The following is a 19644-nucleotide window of genomic DNA, read 5'->3' on the forward strand; positions in this document are numbered from 1 at the left end:
GTATCAGCCAGGGTGTCAGGGGTCTATCTCTACAAAACTCATCTGTATTTCACCATTGGGCAACTTCCCATAGGCAAAAATAATACAGTATAAAATATAATTTCATGCTTTTGGAAGGTTGCAATAGGAAAAACGCAACAATGACCATGATGCACCCTATCAGTCACCATCACCAAACAGCCGGCGATGTGAATGCAAACATCTTGTGTTTTGATGGTGGTGGTACTGGCATTGGCTCGTGTTTTGGAATAACGGGCGATGATGATGCCACTACAACTCGTCAAGTGCGCCCTCAAGTGTGCTGAATGATGACCACACTGTGCTCCCTGATACGAGCCCAGAATATTTATTGTGTGCGAAAAATGCAACAATGACCATGATGCACCCTATCAGTGACGATCACCAAACAGCAAGTGATGCAAACACGAACATCTTGTGTTTTGATGGTGGTGGTACTGGCATTGGCTTGTGTTTTGGAATAACGGGCGATGATGATGCCGCTACAACTCGTCAAGTGCGCCCTCAAGTGTGCTGAATGATGACCACACTGTGCTCCCTGATACGAGCCCAGAATATTTATTGTGTGCGAAAAATGCAACAATGACCATGATGCACCCTATCAGTGACGATCACCAAACAGCAAGTGATGCAAACACGAACATCTTGTGTTTTGATGGTGGTGGTACTGGCATTGGCTTGTGTTTTGGAATAACGGGCGATGATGATGCCGCTACAACTCGTCAAGTGCGCCCTCAAGTGTGCTGAATGATGACCACACTGTGCTCCCTGATATGAGCCCAGAATATTTATTGTGCGCAGGATGCTGCGGCCACTGACAGGGCTCAGGTACTCCTCGGATTTCTGGTTGAAGTGCATCAGTAAGCGTGAGATAACAGGGTACCAGAAACTCCCTATATACATCACCTGGGATGCCACAACAATTCAGTGGGGTAGCCCCCATCACTAAATTGTGCTGTGGGATAGCCCGTCTTCCCTATATACGTCACCTGATTAATTCCATGGGGCAGCCCAGCACTGTATATATTGTGATGTGGGATAGCCCGATACACCATCTGGGATGGCCCTATATACCCCCTGGGATAACACACCACATTTAAATAGTTGTTGGATCAGCTCAGCACTCTATGTATTATGACATGGGATAGCCCGACCACCCTATATACTGTGCACCGAGGGCCATATCTATCACCTGGGCTGACCCACTAACTATATATTTTAACATGGGACAGCCCGACCACCCTATATACTGTGCACCGAGGGCCATATCTATCCCCCGGGCTGACCCACTAACTATATATTTTAATATGGGACAGCCCGACCACCCTATATACTGTGCACCGAGGGCCATATCTATCCCCCGGGCTGACCCACTAACTATATATTTTAATATGGGACAGCCCGACCACCCTATATACTGTGCACCGAGGGCCATATCTATCCCCCGGGCTGACCCACTAACTATATATTTTAATATGGGATAGCCCATGATATACTTGCACCTCCAATGTGTTGTTGTGTAGTAATCACTCGAGAATTTCAGATATAATTACAAAAAGACTATATACTATGCAGAAAGTCTGGGAATCCGAATTTCTGGCCGTTTCAAAGAGGACATTATCATAATCCTCGTACAACCGGCTCAAGTCTCCACCTCTTGGCCCGAGCCTGAGATTCGGGTCTTCCTCGTATTTCACTTGAGGTACTCGAGTGAAAAGATCACTAAAACAAAACAAAAAACTTCTGGTTAGTATCAACAGTGTATCATGAAAAATGCAGATGCCTATGCCGACGGGACATTGGAGGCTGGTTGTAGCCGTTAGATACGCAAGGTTTCGGAGGGGTGCTGAACGGGAGCAAGGCAGATTGAAGATAATGGCGGCGAGTGTGAAGGAGAAACTAGAGTCGAACGAGAGACAAACGGAAGTCGTGTGACACGATCACCACGCCACCCTCGAAGTCCTTGATTGCAAGCGCGAGTGCGTCGATGGAAGCCATATCCAAATGGTTCGTTGGCTCATCAAGGAGGAGTAATTAATGTGGCTCAACAAAGAGTGCACGGACAGACTTGGACAGACTCAGACGGACGGATGGACAGACCCGCAAATTCGAATTCCCAGATGCCCTCGTACCATGCTAGTCCAATTCATGATCCCTGTATGTCTCAGCCAATGCAGCTTCCTCCAATTGATCTATCAATTCATCATTCTCCCTCTCATCTTCAGACTCCCAGTCGTTCTCAGAATCATCCATAACAGCTGTCCCATCAAGACGGCTTGGTTGATAGTATGTATTAGCAGCCTCGGCAAGGTCATTTTCGATGGGACCCCATGAGTCAGGCAATGGCCAAGCACAAGGGATAGGACGAACTTGAGATTGCCAATGCACAACAAGACCACTCAAAAAGCGAGCACGGAGGTCAAAATGAAAGCAGAGATCTTCGTTCTCGTCTGAGCTGTCAGTGTCATGAAAGCAGAATATTATACAAACTTACCTGCATGAGTGCGAGCCTCTTGTAAGGCATCCCACTCAGCCATCATCCACTCCTGGAGAGCACAACACTCTCGCATGATACGAGCCCCTTCCTCAGTGCACCGGTCCACCTCAAGTTGGAACTTAATGGCTGCACGTGTGTTTTCATCCGCTAGCCAGCCAGGCGGAGCCAAAGTATAGGAATCAAGTCCAGCATCTTGCCAGATATCGTCATCCACGTCGAGCTGAAAGATACCGGTCGGAGAGATGGAATGAGGTGGTATAGCGCCGGCAGGAGCTTCGCCTCGTCGAATCAAGTCAATGAGTTTGCTACAGAGGCTGTTGTAAGTCGTGACGAGCTTGCGTATTGTAGGGTTGCGCCGTTGAATTGAAGCTTCGGCATGTGCGTGAAGCTTGTGCTCTCAATAAAATATAATAAAATATAATCAGATAAGTTGACACGAAAGACCAAGCTACATACCATTTACCGTCTGACGGTAAGACCGTTCGAACCTCTCGATCTCGAATTTGCGCTGACGAAGACGTTCACGAATACGCGTCTTGACAGCGTGTGCATCGAGACGAACTTGAAGGAATATACTACGTCGGAGTTGTTGAAGGTCGGCAAGTTGTCCAATGCCGAGGGCCGCTTTCCATCGTCGCAGGGTATCGGCGACCCTGGACCGGTGGGCTCGTTCATCGGAAAGTCGAGTGTTGAAGTCCAAGATGTTCGGAACGTTGCCAGCGCAAAGCTGCGTCTCGAGCGCACGGAGGGATTCGTCCAGATTGCTGAGTGTTCGCTCGAGGGCCAAGATCTTCGATATTTGCTCGTCATTGTTGGTTTTTGATCTCTCTTTTATAAATGTTAGTTAAATACGAAAATATAAAGTAAAACACGCACTGGACAATGGTTTCGTTTGGTGCTCGACCTGAGCCCTCCATTCCAGGCGTATATTGGCCTCATCCACGGACAGTTGTCGTAGCGCATCTTCCGCATCGCTCTTCTTTGTCTGGCAACGAGTCCATCTACGACTCAGCCACTCACCAAAGGTATCGAGATTTTTTCCGTCAAGGTGCCGAACTTGCGCATTGAGGACAAAAAGACGTTGGTGGTACTGTCATAATGTTAGTCAGTAAAGGTATCCCAACGAAATAAGAACCTTACCCCAGACACACGCAAGGGGGGAATCAAGAGCTTGAGAGCGCTCCACAAGCGCTCGCAGCCCTCTCCATCAGAGAGTCCGAACCCTTCACATTTGCGAGGGTGATAAAGCAGTTGACAAGGCCACTGATGACCGTACGCGTGAAACACAGATATAGAGAATGTGATGCGAGAGAGAATAGCATCCTCGAGAAGTCGATATTTGAGACAGCTACGCTCGAGCTGACATGCAATATCATACAAGATACCGACGGTCATGGATGGCGGAAGATGTTCGAAGAGTTTTTTTATAAGCGCAAGGGCGTAATATTGCTTTTCACCTGCTGATGTCATATTGACCAACCATAACACGCAATTATGACGACAAAGCAAGGCCATGACTCCCGTATCGGCAAAAAAATGTGTGCTAGCCTTCTCTCGTTTTTCGTCTGCAGCAAGAAAAGATTCTCTGCAGGCATCCAACGTCGATATAGGGATGCGCATACCATCTTCATACCCATCTTCGTCGCCTTCGGGCTTCTTGCGTTTCGTTCCACGACCAGGTAGGGAGCCTCGACAGGCAAGTACGTGAGCTTCCATCCGTGCGACCTCCTCGTCTGAAATAAAGACCGAACGAGTTGGGTTTGGTGGATCTAGGCCATTGGCCCCACGTGGACTGGCTGACCGTTTCTGTGTGAAGCATGCATCTATGCATACATGGCAATCTAGTCTGCAAGAACATCAGCACGGTGAAAAACACAGTAGGAATGACTTACTTAAGACGAGAACTATGATCCTTTTGCCAGTCCTGCATGCCAAAACAGACTGGACAACGTGAACGTAGATAGTCGCTTGGTTGTATAGGCAAGACTTCGTCTGCTGAAGAACGCGAAGGAAGATGTTGTGAGATGAGGCCATATATGTGGTCTCCAGCATTCGTCACAAGGACAGAGTACCAATGATAAGCGTTGCTGAAGCGGCGGCGAAGATTGTCCTGAAGATGCCGGAGAGTTAGCATAATGCAACAAAGAATCATGTAAGCAGACCTTCGTAGAAAGTTTGTAACCTCGACCTGTTAAAAAGACTTCCAACGCTTCACACCAGGCTGTCGTATTAGGGGTGACCCGTACAAAAAGAGTCCTAACAAGCTCTAGTACACATAGGTCGACCGCAAGCGATGGAGCTATGGGTGCACAGGCAAATAGCCCCAACCTAAGAAGTTGAAGGGGTGCGGGTGCGCAGGGGCAGCAGTCAATGTTCAAGACCTCTAGATCTGGATTACGGTCAATTCGAGCCGCAGAACGATATAGTGAGTTCAGTACAATCGAAGAAAACACAAGTCACTTCTAAAGTCCTCCTGTGGCATGAAGCTCTACACTGGACATCACCACTTTGAAGTCCAGGCCGATGACAGAGCGAGGAGGATTCACGTTGATATTTGAGGTATGGACCGATTAGGGAAGGAATCACTTCGTTTGACCAGCGTTGCCACTGATTGAATTTTTTCTGTCGTCCGTTGGAGCGCAGGGGTCGAGGAGCATCAGGATCGGAGAAGAAGTGGATATCGTCATAAAACGAAGACCTGTTCTGGTCAACCGGATCAGAAGGGGGTAGAACATCGTGCTGAGGATTGGTGTTGGCAGTGGTCTGTTGTTGGGCAAAATGCTGCCTTCCCGGAAGTACTAGAAGTGGAGGAGGACCTGGAAGATGAAATGCCCCGCTTCCTCGCGGTTTCCGCCGCTTCCTGACCATGGATGGTGTAACTAATATTTGCTGCGAGTGACGACGGACAGGAGTTGCGGGAGTAGACGGCGAGGCGACATTCAATGGATATGGTCCTCCATTCATAGTAGATGCTTCTGGGAGGGCACAAAGCCTGCAAGAATACTGTCACTGACTCGAAGTCAGTCAACAAGCACAGAGAGGAACACGAAGTCCCAGTTCAGGTAACCTATGTAGCGACAATTAGTAGATACTGAACCGCGAGGATAATGGTCAATCGACGGTGATCAACAAACAGTGAATAGCGCCGTAGCAACAAGTCATTGAAATTCGCAAACGTAAATTGTACATGAAAGAACCATCCAACATAGCAACTAAATTTGATGAAAAAATCAGACGCGAACAGGACTGAGCGAAAATCGGCGGCTATGCACCCACATAAAGCATATGAGGGACCACCGGGGGACGACCTGTGTTATCGTAAAACGATTGTACGTAAAAAAGAGCACATTGCTTCATGTGTTGCCACTTCTCTCCCTCGGGCATCGACTCGGTGAAAGGCTGTTTGATATCTTGAGGAGCACCTTCCCATGCGATCAACACTTGACGAAATTTCTCGAAAAATGCTAGAGCATCTTGGAAAGATTCAGCGTTAAGTCCATCATTCCGAGTCGAGAAATCCTTGTCCCACATAGTGAGGGAATGCTGAGGAAAGATTCCACGGAGCAAATCCATGCGACACTTCCTCGCCTCTCGATCCCGTCGCATGTGACGAGCAAGACGTTCATCAAGTTCTAGAAGGTCATATCGGAAGCTTTGCTCACAAATCTCGTAAATGATCTCTTGAACGAGACGATGCGGCGGGTTCTCAAGCGTTGCAGCTTCGATTTTTTGACCCCTCCATTGCAATATCTGGGAGCCAGTCCAAAACTGGCGTAGAAGTGACAATTCATCTCCGAAGAACGAGCCAAGCTTGGCTTTGGACTTGCCAGTCTTGCCTGATGGCATCTGACCACTTGACGACGAGGGCTGTGGTGTAGGCTGCATGATCAATAGATCACGCCAGTTTTGGGACCGAGGGAGCGGAGATGGAGGCGACACGTAAACATGCTTCAGCCACGACTCACGGCATGCCAGCCAGTTTGCGAGATATTTCTTCAGAGATTGCGAGGAAAGGACGTTGACAAATAAACCAGGATCGGGGAGCCTGTATCCCTCATCCATTCTTGCGTGGGTTGGTTTGACCCGACTCGAGTCTTTCTCTGCTTGACTCATGGCCGATGCGAAAAAGGTGTTGATACTGGGCATGAATGGGTGAACCACATCGGCCCATTTGTCACGTCCAACTTGAGATTGGTTCTGACGCAGAGCAGTTGGTTCATCTAGATGATTGCTAGATAAGAGTGGTGAACTAAAATCAGACATTGCACTCACATGCTGTAGACTTGTTCATTTTCTTGGCAGGCGCTTTACCCGATGACGGCTCTCTAGAAACTGCAAGGCGATTGACTTCGGTTTGATCTACGGGGATCTCTTCAAAAGTAAGGTACGGTTGACGAACCGCAGCCTGGCGTTGATGATCGCTTGGACCCTTGTACCGGATATCGAAAGGTTGAGCGAAAGTTCTTAATGGGGTGGAGATACATCCCAAACACGAGGTCGGCAGGAGTGAAGGGAACGACTTGGCGGATGTTGACCTTATTATCGACAAGCCTAACATCTCGTATCAACCACACAGGTACACCAGCCTTGTGGAGCCTCAACGCAATAGCGGAGTCTTTGGTGAAGCAACCCATCCAAGTCTTGTTGACCCCATGGTTCTTGTCCTCGAATTTCAACCGCGGCTCAAAAATCTCGAGGTAATCCATCATGCTCCATATCTCCAGGAATCTCCTCTGAAATTCGGCCAAGATCATCACAATATCTCGCCAAGCCAGTGTCTCTTTGAAGCGCTCAAAAACAGAGCGCAACCCGGTGACCCACCCAACAACCGCGTCTTGCTTGTGTTCTCGGAATAGCTTGTAGGAGCCGACACGTTTATTAGCCCGCTCGTAGAGTCGAAAAAGGTGTTCACGGTGGGTGGACTTTAGCTTGCCAAAGACATGACCGGGAGATAATGGCTCAAAATCGTCAGAAAAAACTGGCGACCACCAAGCATACCACAGGTCAGTGCCAGGCTCGTGGAATTCGCGTCGCGGAATGGTAAAGCTCCAGGTGTAAGCATCTGCGTACATTTGAGGCCACTGGAAAGGATCCATCGCCCAAAACTTCCCATCCGCCCTCGCTTGCACGATATTGGAAGGATTGTCGTATAGTTGTGGGACGAAAGTCATGTTGGGCGAAGTGAAAACAAATTGACCGTCATAGGCGAGAGAGCGTGCATCTGTAGCTGTGATAGCATCTATATCCAACATTAGAGAATCACAGGACAATTACTAAGGGCACTTACTGTCACCATCGCGCAAGAATGGCTTGAATTCGCGAGGGATTGTCAGAGGCATTGTCAGAGGGACCGCGAATAACGGTAACTATCTGATGCCAGTGAGTGATTGAGTGGTGGAACCAACAAAGGCACAGTTAGTGTAAGCTAATAGGAATATGAAGACGACGAAAGGTACATACATTGAAGTAGATCAATTGCAGTGCCTGGATAGCACACAATGATACCAAGTCACTACTGTAGGAATACAGTGAGCGTGCAGATCCGATGACCCACGGCAAAACGAATCACTCACAAATGCAAAGCAGACTCAAAGTTGGCGGAAGGATCGATTACGCAGGCAGGAGGGAAATGTCGTCCAGTACTCTAACCCGAAGTTAGAGTAGCGAGTACTATTGCACAGTAACACGAAGTCACTGGAATAGTATTTTCTACCACGAAGGCAGAAGGGTCGGCACCGTCGATGGGAGTGGGAGGAGAAAGTTGTCGATGGGAGTGGGAGGAGAAAGAAGAGTTAGAGGCAAGATCGATGAGGCTGAAAGAGAAAATCGGGAAAGAGTCGCAAACTTTACGCCCAGGGTCCAGGGATAACCCAAATTGGTTTGTGACAAACTAGAATTCGCCAAAGTCTAAGGCTACATCATTTACCTTCCTCCTCTCTATTCTAGCACTAATCCGCATCATGACTGTTCTGAAGCTGCCTTCGCGGTAGCTAACACTATCTGATGACTTCGTGTCATCAAATGTATTATACAGTCTGACTTCGTGTTAGCACTGCCAGTGTTACTACTCAATCTGCCACTATCTTCCGACGTCTTCAGGACCGATGATCACCGCCCTGCCATCTCAATTCGCCTCAATTCTTTCAACTCAGTCTCTTGGAGCTCCTGCCTTGGTGGTAGCAGATATCGTTGGGTGTGATCGTGGATGCTGTCTGGTGGCCAGGTCAGTTTTCCTTGCGTCTTCCTGAACTCTACTCAATCTGCCACTATCTTCCGACGTCTTCAGGACCGATGATCACCGCCCTGCCATCTCAATTCGCCTCCATCCTTCCAACGCAGTGACTTCATGCCATCAAATGCAGTCTGACTTCGTGTTAGCACTGTTACTACTCCGAGTCAATCTGCCGCTATCTTCCATGTCTTCAGGACCGTCACCGCCCTGCCATCTCAATTCGCCTCAATTCTTACAATGCAGTCTCTTGGAGCTCCTGCCGTTGTGGTAGCAGATATCGTTGGGTGTGTTCGTGGATGCTGTTTTCCTTGCGTCTTCCTGAACTCGACTTGTGTTCCAGCTTTTCCAATGTCTTCAGGACCATCACCGCCCTGCCATCTCAATTCGCCTCAATTCTTTCAACTCAGTCTCTTGGAGCTCCTGCCTTGGTGGTAGCAGATATCATTGGGTGTGATCGTGGATGCTGTCTGGTGGCCAGGTCAGTTTTCCTTGCGTCTTCCTGAACTCGACTTGTGTTCCAGCTTTTCCTAGCGCGGCCGTTGATTGTTTCTGATAGATCTCTTCCAACAACTATCAATCGAACTAGACATTGCCAGCACTCGTAATCGCTTTGGGTACTCTACGCGCTGCTCTGGCCATCAGACCAAGTTCAAACAGATGATGATGCACTGTCCATCTACGCTCTTCCCTCCTATATAGGCGGCACTCGTTTGCGGTCCCAACCGACGATCTGGCTCAATCAGGTTAGTCCAGTCTGCGGTTTCTGTTCATAATTCATTAATTAGTGTCCACCCACAGCGTCCATCGATGACCTCGCCCGTCCCAAATGCGGTCCATGTGTCATCTCTGCCATCTGGGAAGCCATTAGAGTATTGGAGTCTTGTGGCGAAGTTTATTCGTTGTCCAGCCGACGATTTGATTCATATCTTGCCTAATATTCCGTAGGCGCTCTGCTCCCACCCTTTAAAACCAGGTATGCTGAAATTTCTGCCCATCGACTTCCTGTCGCTCAAAGTCACTCTCACCGCAGTATTTTTCTTCTCATCCTGAGATTTGCTTGAAAAGCCAGGTAGGCTAGAATTTCTCCATCACGATTTTCTATTGTTCTAACTTGCTCTCTCACTAGTGTTTACTTGCATTCGCCGTTCGTGAGACTTCGTGTCTTCTTCGCCGCTGAAAAGGACTTCGTGTTCTTCATACTCCTTGCTGTCGACATTCGTGTCCATAGTTCTCTGCCTTGAGTCAAGAATTTATCAACCTCCCTCTACCATGCCTCCCAAACGGACTTCTTCCACCCAAAAGCGCGCTAACCAGCGGACGGAAACTGCATCTACGGACTTCGTGATGCGTACCCGCAGTGGTTTGCCCATCAACCAGCGCATGGTACGTATATTCTTTAATTCAATTTTATTTATCGTAGATATTAATATTTATTGTCTTGGACAGAACAACACTAAAACGGTAGGCATTCCTTACTTTTCGTCTATTTACTGATGAGATCATGATACCCCAGTCACTATCACCCACTAAAAAATCAAACCTAACCCCTTGCCGAGGAGGACCTCGGTCACGAACTTCGATGACTACAGCGCCCTCCTTTCCCGGCGCGCAAAAATTTCCACTGCTACCACAGATCCGCGCATTGACACTGAGTCTGAAACCCAAGGTATGGGCGGCAACCCTACAAACTGAGTAACTACTTGTTGATATGACTGTTACAAAGACCACCCCAAGATCGACGACCCTGTCACAGAAGATGAGAGCAACGGTGAAGGAGAATTGGAGGCTCACAAGGGCGATCCTGTAGATGATCCCAAGGCCTGTGGTATGTAGCACTGTCTCCCATCAATGATGTACACTGACAGTCCTTTTTTCGTCTCCCAGAATCCTTACCTGTCTCTGATACTCCAGAGGATGAAGACGCTTCCTCGGATGGCACCCCTTCCACAGATAACAACTACCCATATGCAAATCGACGAGCAAGGTCACGAGCTGAACATCGTGCAAAGCTCGCTGCACGTGATCTTTTTCCTCCAGACAAGGAGTCTGACAAAGGTGACGATGAATATCAAGAAGATGAAGAAGACGAGGACGAAGAAGTTCCTGCGCCTCCGTCGAAGGCGAAGTTATTCAAGAAGCGTGCGCTCTCCAACACTTCCCCAAAAAACTCCACAGTTATAGAGACTTCCTTGACCGCCCCGGTACAACACCGTGCAAAGCTTGCTGGGCGTGATCTTTCTCCTCTGGAAGAGGAGTCTGACGGGGATGACGATGAATATAAAGAAGATGAAGAAGCCTCTGACGAAGAAGATGAAGTAGCCTCTGACGAAGAAGCACCCGCGCCTCCATCAAAGGCAATGTTGTTCAAGAAGAGCGCGCTCTCCAACACTCTTCCCCCAAGCGCTCTGCCAAAAAACTCCATGGCAATGGAGACTGCCTCGCCTACCCCGCAACTTTATTCATTTGATGATGTCGGTGAAGACCTTCCCATTGCTTCTAGACCTGGGCGGCTGTGCCAGGAAGGTGTACATGATGCGCAGGAGCTCGGGCGCAAGACACTTGAGGCTGCCAAGGCAATTGGGGCCAAGTATGGAAAATCTGCACGTACAATACTCATTGAGGCCGGGTTGTCTGTGAAGCACTCCAGGGCCGAGACCCCATGGAACATGCACCAAGGATGGTACAAGAGTAAATATCCTCGAGAAAAAGATGAACGTGAGTTTTTTCTTCTTTTACACATTGGCGCTGGTAATAACCACATACCCTGGTAGAACTTAGTGATTGGAAAAAGAGGCAGCGCGACCACTACTACAGCCTCCCAGATGATGACCCGCTGTGGGATGATGTACAAGCATACCACGAGGTTCACTTAGGCGGTGCCAATAACAATCAGTCGCGTGCCAGCATTGTTATGTCTACAAGGGACGCACTCGCTAAGCGTGTAAGTATTAAGCCAACACTCATTTTTATCATGGCTCACTGCCAGAAAGTTCGCAGCTTATTCTCGTCTAGAAGGCATTGAGGTCATTGGCTGTGTCTTCGATTCGACTCCTGATGAGGCGGCCCGACAGGCCTCTGGTTTTGTCGCAGGCTCTTCCACCTTTATGGATCTCATCAATGAACGCCAAGTGGACGCCCGCCTCGCTTTAGATTGGATTATCACCGCAGTGAAGTACGTAGCTTGGAACTACCTTCAGTTTTATCTTACCATGTGTCCAGAGTAAAAAACTACCAGCTAGTACTGCCGCGGTTCAGTGGGGCTTATGATATTTTGTTTTCGAAGCCTGGTGAAGCCCCACGGGATCGTTACCGACATATCTGGTCAGTCATGGTGCTTGAGAAGCTAGGTAAGCTCGATCTAAATTCCCCGTGCATATCTCGAATTTATTTCGATAAAACAGAACAATTCGGCTATAAACCCAAGTCTGTCCAGTGGCGGAAGCTACTCGATGTTGCATACCAGAACAAGTTTCAATTCGAACTCTGGCCTGATGGTGTTCATCCGGTTGGCCCAGACTTCAACTACCACACCCTCAGCGCTCAACAACTGAAGCTACTCGTCGTGCCTTACATCAAGCGCAAGGCAACACAGTATTATGACGCCGAACTGAAGACAGAAGCTACTAATCTACTCGAACTTCGGCGTAAGCAAGGACGCAGTGATAAAACTCTTGATGATATCATTGACGAGTTGGATGTCACTGTGTCCGAGATTGATATTGTTCCTTGGCCGCAAGGTACTTATTCCCCGTGTTCATTTTCATATCTAATGCTGTTGCTTCAGATCACATTGACCAATGTGAAAATGACGACCCTAGGATGTTCGATATTCCTTTGGTCACCAGCGCTTCCCACATCGTGCTCCGCAAACTAGCGGACTCCGAGAAATTCAAGTACTCCGTCCCAAAAATGTTGCTGGAACAGTACAAGGAAGCAACATCAACCACTCAACAACAGACTCACCGTGCTGCTCGAGGATTTTCTATTGTTCACGAGGACCACCACAGCAACAACGATCCGCCCCGTACAGAACACCACCCAGCGGTACTTCAGCCGCAGAGGATGCAGCCTCGCAAGCGACTGCATGTAGAGGATTATGGTAAGTCCAGTAATCACTTACAGATTCTGTTCTAATTGAGTGTCTGACAGATCAAACATTTGAATCCGAGGCTGATAGCTTGAATGCACCAGACTCTCGCATCAGGAAAAAGTCGAAGGTAAGCTGAAGACTGATGTTTTTTATCATTATTTTTATTTAAGTTCATTTCTAGGTTGTACGTTACGATGGTGCTCCGCGCATGGTCCCAGCTCATCCTCATCCTCATCCTCGACCTCGACCTCGACCTCGTGCACCTACCCCTGGCTATGAGCCACCTCAACAATGGCATAATGTGGCCCATTCTCGCCATGATTTTTCAGCTGCAGGCCCTTCAAGAGTGGTTGCAAGGGGACATGAGAACTATGCTTATGGCCGGAACACTTCGTCTGCTGATTATGGTGGCCATTCATATGATCATGATTTTGATTACTGTGACTAATGTTTCATATGCTTTAAATGATTTTTGTATGTAATTGTGTATCATAGCTTGAATATACATCTGTCTTGTGGTTCCAAACTGTGCTGCATGATTTTCACTCAAAAAACAATGCCAGCATCTACGAGTTTTATTATATGTAAAGTAAGGTCATCATGGCTATCCCAGCTGATATATATTGGGTAGCTGGGTCATCCCAAGTAGTATGTAAGGAATGTATATATATATAGTGGGTCAGCCCAGTGTCTATGTAATGATGGCCCAGTAATTATGAAAGTCGCGATGGGCTATCCCAGGGTCATCATGGCTATCCCGGCTGATATATATTGGGTAGCTGGGTCACCCCAAGTAGTATGTAAGGAATGTATATATATAGTGGGTCAGCCCAGTGTCTATGTAATGATGGCCCAGTAATTATGAAAGTTGCGATGGGCTATCCCGATGTTTAGTGGACTGTCCCCATGACTAATGAGCTAGTATTGGGCTAGCCCATATGGTGCATGTCAGAGAGCTGGGCAAGAAGGAATAGCAAAGTACTAACACTAGTGATTCTAGATGAAATAATGGGTTTGGGTTTAGACAGGGGAATCATGAGGAGTAGTGCCAGTGGTTGGTTGAAGCTGAATGAGAGCTATGGTATTGGCAGTTGTGCGATCAAGATAATTAAGGTAGACTTCATGGAGAACAATAATGGTGACCAGGATGGTAAAGACAATTAGAACCCAGAGATTTATGAAGTCGGTGCTTAGGAAAGCAAGAGATCGTCGGTGTGTCACAGAATGGACTGCTTGGCTAGTCTCAGATTGGCAGGAGCAAGTCACCACTAGAAATGTTGAATAAAAAACTAGATCAGTTCAAGTATAGAATCTTAGCAGGAAGCAGCTACCCAGATAAGCAGCCCAGTGAAGTAGTATAGAAAGGAGAGTGAACATTGCAGGACTAATATTGAGAAAGGATGCTGCACAATAGAATGTAGGAGAAAGAAAGAAGAAAAGCAGTGCAGAATGTTATAGAATGTGGATAAAAAACAAAGACAAACAAGTGATAACATTTGGACCGGGCTGTCCCAGCAACTATATGAACCAGCATTGGGCTAGCCCGCATCATGTGTGTGAGAGCACTGGGCCGTCCCAGCGACATTTGAAACAGCATTGGGCTATCCCGCATCATGTGGATGAGAGCACTGGGCTGTCCCAGCAACATTTGAAACAGCAGTGGGCTATCCCGCGTCATGTGTATGAGAGGACTGGGCCGTCCCAGCGACATATGAACCAGCATTGGGCTATCCCGCATCATGTGTATGAGAGCACTGGGGCAGCCCAGCAACTATATGAACCAGTGTTGGGCTATCCCGCATCATGTGTGTGAGAGCACTAGGCCGTCCCAGCGACATATGAACCAGAACTGGGCTATCCCGCATCATGTGTATGAGAGCACTGGGGCAGCCCAGCAACTATATGAACCAGTGTTGGGCTATCCCGCATCATGTGTATGAGAGCACCGGGACAGCCCAATGAATACTTTAGAGATACACACCTGCCTTTACACAATCCAGGTGTGACCAACTGAACCTTAGCTTCGACATTTTGAAGATAGGTGTGACCTATGACACCTCATAAATAGCATTGAAATTCTGGTGGTCACTGTCAGCATTTGTTAGCACTAGGTATCATTGTAGATGAGCTTGTAAACTGCAGACAAAGGTTTGGCATTTCTTGGTAGCAGTGTACACCTTTGTCATGTTTGACTGCATGTCACAATTTACTTTCGCTATATGTTATGAGTCTAACCTGTTGTGCCTTCAGCACAGGAAGACAGCGGAGTGCTTCATGCTTCTTACTATATGTGAGTTTCCAATTTAAGGTTTAAGCAAGCTAAGTGCAAACCATGTACACTATTGATTGCAGACAAACATTGTACTTCAAGTGTCTGAATATGTGGGCATTCATTTATAAGAAGTGACCCCTGGCACCCCCAGATCATTCAAATAATAAGGGATATGGGATGTCCTAGATAGGCTATGGGACAGACCAAATACACTGGCCCAGCCCCCCTGGGGAAAGTATTGGGAGGGCCCGGGTCATAATAATATTGCATGGGAATACCATCTAAAATCATACCCCTTAGGTGGGATTTTAAGATAGAATATATGTACCTAAGAGGTACTTTGGAAGGGGTGACTGAAGTGCGGAAGAAGCACGCCCCCCGGGCTAGTCCCGCCGGTGGTTGTCGCACTCACTGGGACGGCGGATACAATGACAGTTGGTGCAGACCCTCCTGCACCGATAACGAGGGCGGCAGCAGGCGCACCAATGGACGGCGCACGAAAGCAGATGGATTCACGAATTTCGAGCCAGTCGGTATTATCTCCGATTACTAAACTCCGACATTGTGTAAGCCTGGGCTTACCACACGTGACGAGCCGCTGATTGGACACGCCGAACTATGACGTGCTTGTTCGGATATTAGATATAAAGTCGTTGTTGTCTGTATCTTATCTCTACCTCTTACCTCCACTTCGAATCTAACTCTCATCCACGTTCCGTCTACCGTCTGAACCTTAGTGTTCTACCCTCTGGGTAGCTTCCACTTTTTTTGAACGTACAGTTGAGCGTTAACCGTTTGCCGTTATCCTTCTGCCGTTACTGTTCACCTTGTCTTGCCGAATCAACTGTTTTAGCACGCCGCCGGATTGACCTTAGTCAGTCGGCTATTAAGAACTTACAAACTGCCTCCTCGCCGTTCCCGTCTACCCGCATACTCTCCGAAAGCAACTCGCAGTTGTGCTCGTAATCCTTTGAACAACAACACGAGTACTACTGCGATTCCAACAACAATAACGCCTCCTCGCTTAATTAATCCTACTCTTAATTCCTCTCCTCTCACTGAACCAATAATCACTCGTACGAGTTCCCCAACTAAAACGCATACATCCACATCCTCGGGCTCTACCGACTCGTGGAACAACTTCCCCATCATGTCCGCACCCTCCAAATATGCGCGTGTTGAACAACACGCCGCAAACAAACCACCCTTTCTCACAGCGGGAGAGATCTCCCCCGAGGTCTTTCGAGCGTGGGAAATGGGCTGTCGACAATTCTTCATGCACAAAGACATTCCGGATGACCAAATGGTCAAAAAGGTCGCCTGGGGAATGCAGGAGCCCATCATACAAGACTGGTATCTTAATGACCAGGATCGCCTGAATGCACTCTCGTTCACAGACTACATCAAAGAAGTCCGTAGCTACTGGCTACCTGCAGACTGGGCCGACGCCGTTCGTCAGAAGATGCTTTCCTCCACGCAAGGCTCGAAACCATTTAACGAATGGGCCGTTGAGGTCCAGTCCAAAAACACGCTTCTTCGTGACACTCCCTCTCATCTCAACGACACCAACCTCCAATACCACCTAGAATCACACATGCATCCCGATCTCACAGCTGAATACCGTACAGAGCAAATCACCGAGAAAGATCTACGCAAGTGGATTGAAAAGGTGAGATTGCTTGACGACAAGCGGGTCCACCTCCTCGCGAAGCACAAAGAAGCTGCAGAAGCGGCTTATCGTGTAGAACGAGGCAAGGTCAACGTCGACAAGAAACTTACGTCGTCAACCCGCTTCAACAGCAAGCAAACACAATCAGCCTCTAACCCCTCATCATCCAATAAAACCTTCGTCCGTTTACCCCTGCTGACAGATGACGAGCGTCAACTTCTTCGAGACAACCACGGTTGTTTCAAATGCAGAGAACCCTTCGTTCAACATTCTTCCAGCACATGTCCCACTGGGTTCCCCGACGGAGCCACATACAAACCTTTAACGACTGCGTTAATAGCTGCTAAGAAGAACAAGAAGAGCGGGACAACTGTCGCCGCTGTAGACTTCTCCGAGACAGTCGCTGTTGTGATGCCTTCCGCAGCGCTCGGAAATGGCTCAGAATCAGGTGATGAGTGCGTCGCACCGTTCACAACCCCGCATCTCACTTGGGACTGCCTTGTTGATGGCCCAGCTGTGTCTTCTTCTGTCACTGTATCCGCTTTGATTGATCATGGATCTCCAGCAGTTCTGATTAATGAAACGCTCGCCATTAAGCTTGGTCTCCGCCATCGAACATTGCCAAAGCCTCTTCCAGTTTCCGTCGCACTCTCAGGACAACAAAAGCAATCATTCGTTCTGTCGCATTATGTTAAACTCACATGTTCATCCCCTGACTCCCTGTATAAATCTCGCACTGTACGCGCAATCATCGCGCCCAACCTTTGTACCCAACTCCTCTTGGGAGGACCCTTCCCTGCACACAATCAAATCGTTATTGACCACCGGCTGCGCACTGTAATCGCTAAAGATGTCAATTACGACCTCCTGAACCCTCCAACACCTTGTGCGCCTGCGCCGTCTGTCGTTCCTAATCAGCTGCAAGTTTACTCCTTCAAGAAGGATGTCGTGTGCGAACTCAACCACGTTCTCCCCGAATACAAGGCTATCATAGACAAAGAATGTCTTCCAGTCAACGGCATTGATCTTGTAGGCGCCATTCAAGCACAGATTGATAAACTAACCTACCAGAATGACCTTACTGCACGAGACGCTGCCGTTAAACACGAATTCATCGATCGCTTCCCAGCTGACATCTGTCACGAGTTCCAAATACAAATCATTATTCTTTCCTTTCAACTGTCAATATTAAGCGCCCATTCCCAGCGCTAACTCCTAAACGCCCAACATATGTCTCAACCCTTAACCCTAAACCTATCGCTACTATAACCGAAATCCCAACTCCAGACTTAGACGCCATTACATCACGTGACTCTCCTAGAACCTTCCAGAACTTCACAGAAGCGGCATCGCTTCTTATGACATCATAGTTTCTTTTCACCTTATCACATCGTACGATTCTGTTTCCTATTTTATGATTGGCTAGTAGTTAAAACTCAGTTTGTATCTCCTCTTGAATAGTTGTATATAGTTAGGACATTTCTAGTCAGTAGTTCTTTAGTTCAAACCTTTCGTCTCTACATCTTGTAGCAGCCCAAACGTACCTGCTCAATCTCATTTCTTTTATCGTGATATCCTTTGTTTGAGTCCTAGTCTCTGCCCTAGCATTAAGTTGTTTAAGGGGTTGTGACAACATCCCACACAATGACACTCTTCCCTCGGACGTTCTCTTTCGGGTACACCTCAAAGATGCCAATAAGATTATCCAAAAACGATCGTATGATTGTCCGAAGAAGTATCGAGCAGCTTGGAAAACATTGCTGGACGCGCACCTTGAAAGCGGCCGTTTAAGACCTTCCGAAAGCGAATACTCATCACCCGCGTTCATAATACCTAAGGCCGATCCGACAGCCTTACCACGTTGGGTCAATGATTTCAGACAACTTAACATGAATACCATACCTGACAACCATCCGCTCCCGCGTATCGACGAAATCTTACGAGACTGTGCTAAAGGTAAGGTGTTTGGAAAAATAGACATGACTAACGCTTTTTTTCAAACACGTGTTCACCCGGACGACATGAAGTACCTCGCCGTTCACTCACCTTTTGGAAAATTCGAATGGACGGTGATGCCTATGGGCGTGCAGAATGCACCATCCGTCCACCAGAGAAGAATGATGTCAGCACTGTGCCATCTCATCGGCAAAATATGCCATGTATATCTGGACGACATCATCATATGGTCTCAAACACTCGAAGAACACGATCGAAACGTTCGGGCCGTCCTTTCTGCGCTACGAGAAGCCAGTCTCTATTGTTCCTTAAAGAAGACCCTCCTATTCGCCAGTGAAATCGACTTCTTAGGCCATCATATCTCCGCGCGTGGGATCGAAGTCGACAAATCTAAAGTCGCTAAGATTCTCGATTGGCCTAGACCTACAAAAACAACAGAAGTCCGCGCCTTTTTAGGTATCGTGTGGTACCTTTCTGACCACTTGCCTGCGCTCGCAAAATTCACTCGCGTGCTCACCCCACTAACCACGAAAGCAGCAGAGCTTAATTTCCCTCCGTGGACTCCTCAACATGAAACTGCATTCAAGAGCATTAAAGACTTGGTGGTGAGTCCTCACTGTCTTACCACGATTGACCACGACAATCCAGGAGAAAATCAAATATTCTTGACATGTGACGCGTCTGACTTCGCTACCGGGGCCGTTCTCTCTTGGGGAAAGGATTGGAAATCAGCTCGACCTGTCGCGTACGACTCAACCCAACTTCGAGACGCCGAGTTAAATTATCCGGTACATGAAAAAGAACTGCTCGCCATTATTCGCGCCCTCAAAAAATGGAGAGTCGAGTTGCTGGGTGCGCACATCACAGTATATACTGATCACAGAACACTTCAAAATTTCAATATGCAACG

The 19644-nt window shown here is 47.9% G+C and overlaps 4 protein-coding genes across 4 annotated transcripts; 2 read left to right on the plus strand and 2 right to left on the minus strand.

Annotated features, from left to right (window-relative positions):
- Positions 1-2154: 2154 nt before the first annotated feature.
- On the minus strand, positions 2155-5383 carry DEU56DRAFT_870390 (uncharacterized protein; the record flags this gene model as incomplete). Its single annotated transcript, XM_041355628.1, has 9 exons — positions 2155-2468; positions 2513-2911; positions 2972-3343; positions 3392-3605; positions 3656-4361; positions 4408-4625; positions 4678-4904; positions 4954-5137; positions 5228-5383. 9 exons carry the CDS (start codon positions 5381-5383, stop codon positions 2155-2157), a joined length of 2790 nt encoding a protein of 929 aa, XP_041210624.1.
- Positions 5384-5779: 396 nt separating this feature from the next.
- On the minus strand, positions 5780-7854 carry DEU56DRAFT_910587 (uncharacterized protein; the record flags this gene model as incomplete). Its single annotated transcript, XM_041357192.1, has 4 exons — positions 5780-6735; positions 6788-6944; positions 7009-7754; positions 7803-7854. 4 exons carry the CDS (start codon positions 7852-7854, stop codon positions 5780-5782), a joined length of 1911 nt encoding a protein of 636 aa, XP_041210625.1.
- A 765-nt stretch (positions 7855-8619) lies between these two features.
- DEU56DRAFT_754299 (uncharacterized protein) lies at positions 8620-14001 on the plus strand (the record flags this gene model as incomplete). The annotated part of the gene is made up of 23 exons (XM_041349800.1): positions 8620-8738; positions 8942-9031; positions 9088-9225; positions 9447-9490; positions 9546-9616; positions 9693-9720; positions 9976-10130; positions 10168-10208; positions 10307-10413; positions 10471-10572; positions 10632-11462; positions 11519-11688; positions 11738-11919; positions 11967-12094; positions 12149-12484; positions 12532-12846; positions 12897-12964; positions 13019-13021; positions 13056-13244; positions 13333-13421; positions 13469-13485; positions 13548-13637; positions 13862-14001. The coding sequence occupies 23 exons, from the start codon at positions 8620-8622 to the stop codon at positions 13999-14001; spliced, it is 3453 nt and encodes a 1150-aa protein (XP_041210626.1).
- Positions 14002-16259: 2258 nt separating this feature from the next.
- Positions 16260-17990, plus strand: DEU56DRAFT_910589 (uncharacterized protein; the record flags this gene model as incomplete). The annotated part of the gene is made up of 1 exon (XM_041357193.1): positions 16260-17990. One exon carries the CDS (start codon positions 16260-16262, stop codon positions 17988-17990), a length of 1731 nt encoding a protein of 576 aa, XP_041210627.1.
- Positions 17991-19644: the final 1654 nt, after the last annotated feature.

Source organism: Suillus clintonianus (assembly GCF_016758775.1).
Source record: "Suillus clintonianus strain FC179 chromosome Unknown DEU56scaffold_20, whole genome shotgun sequence".
Classification (NCBI taxonomy): Eukaryota; Fungi; Basidiomycota; class Agaricomycetes; order Boletales; family Suillaceae; genus Suillus; species Suillus clintonianus.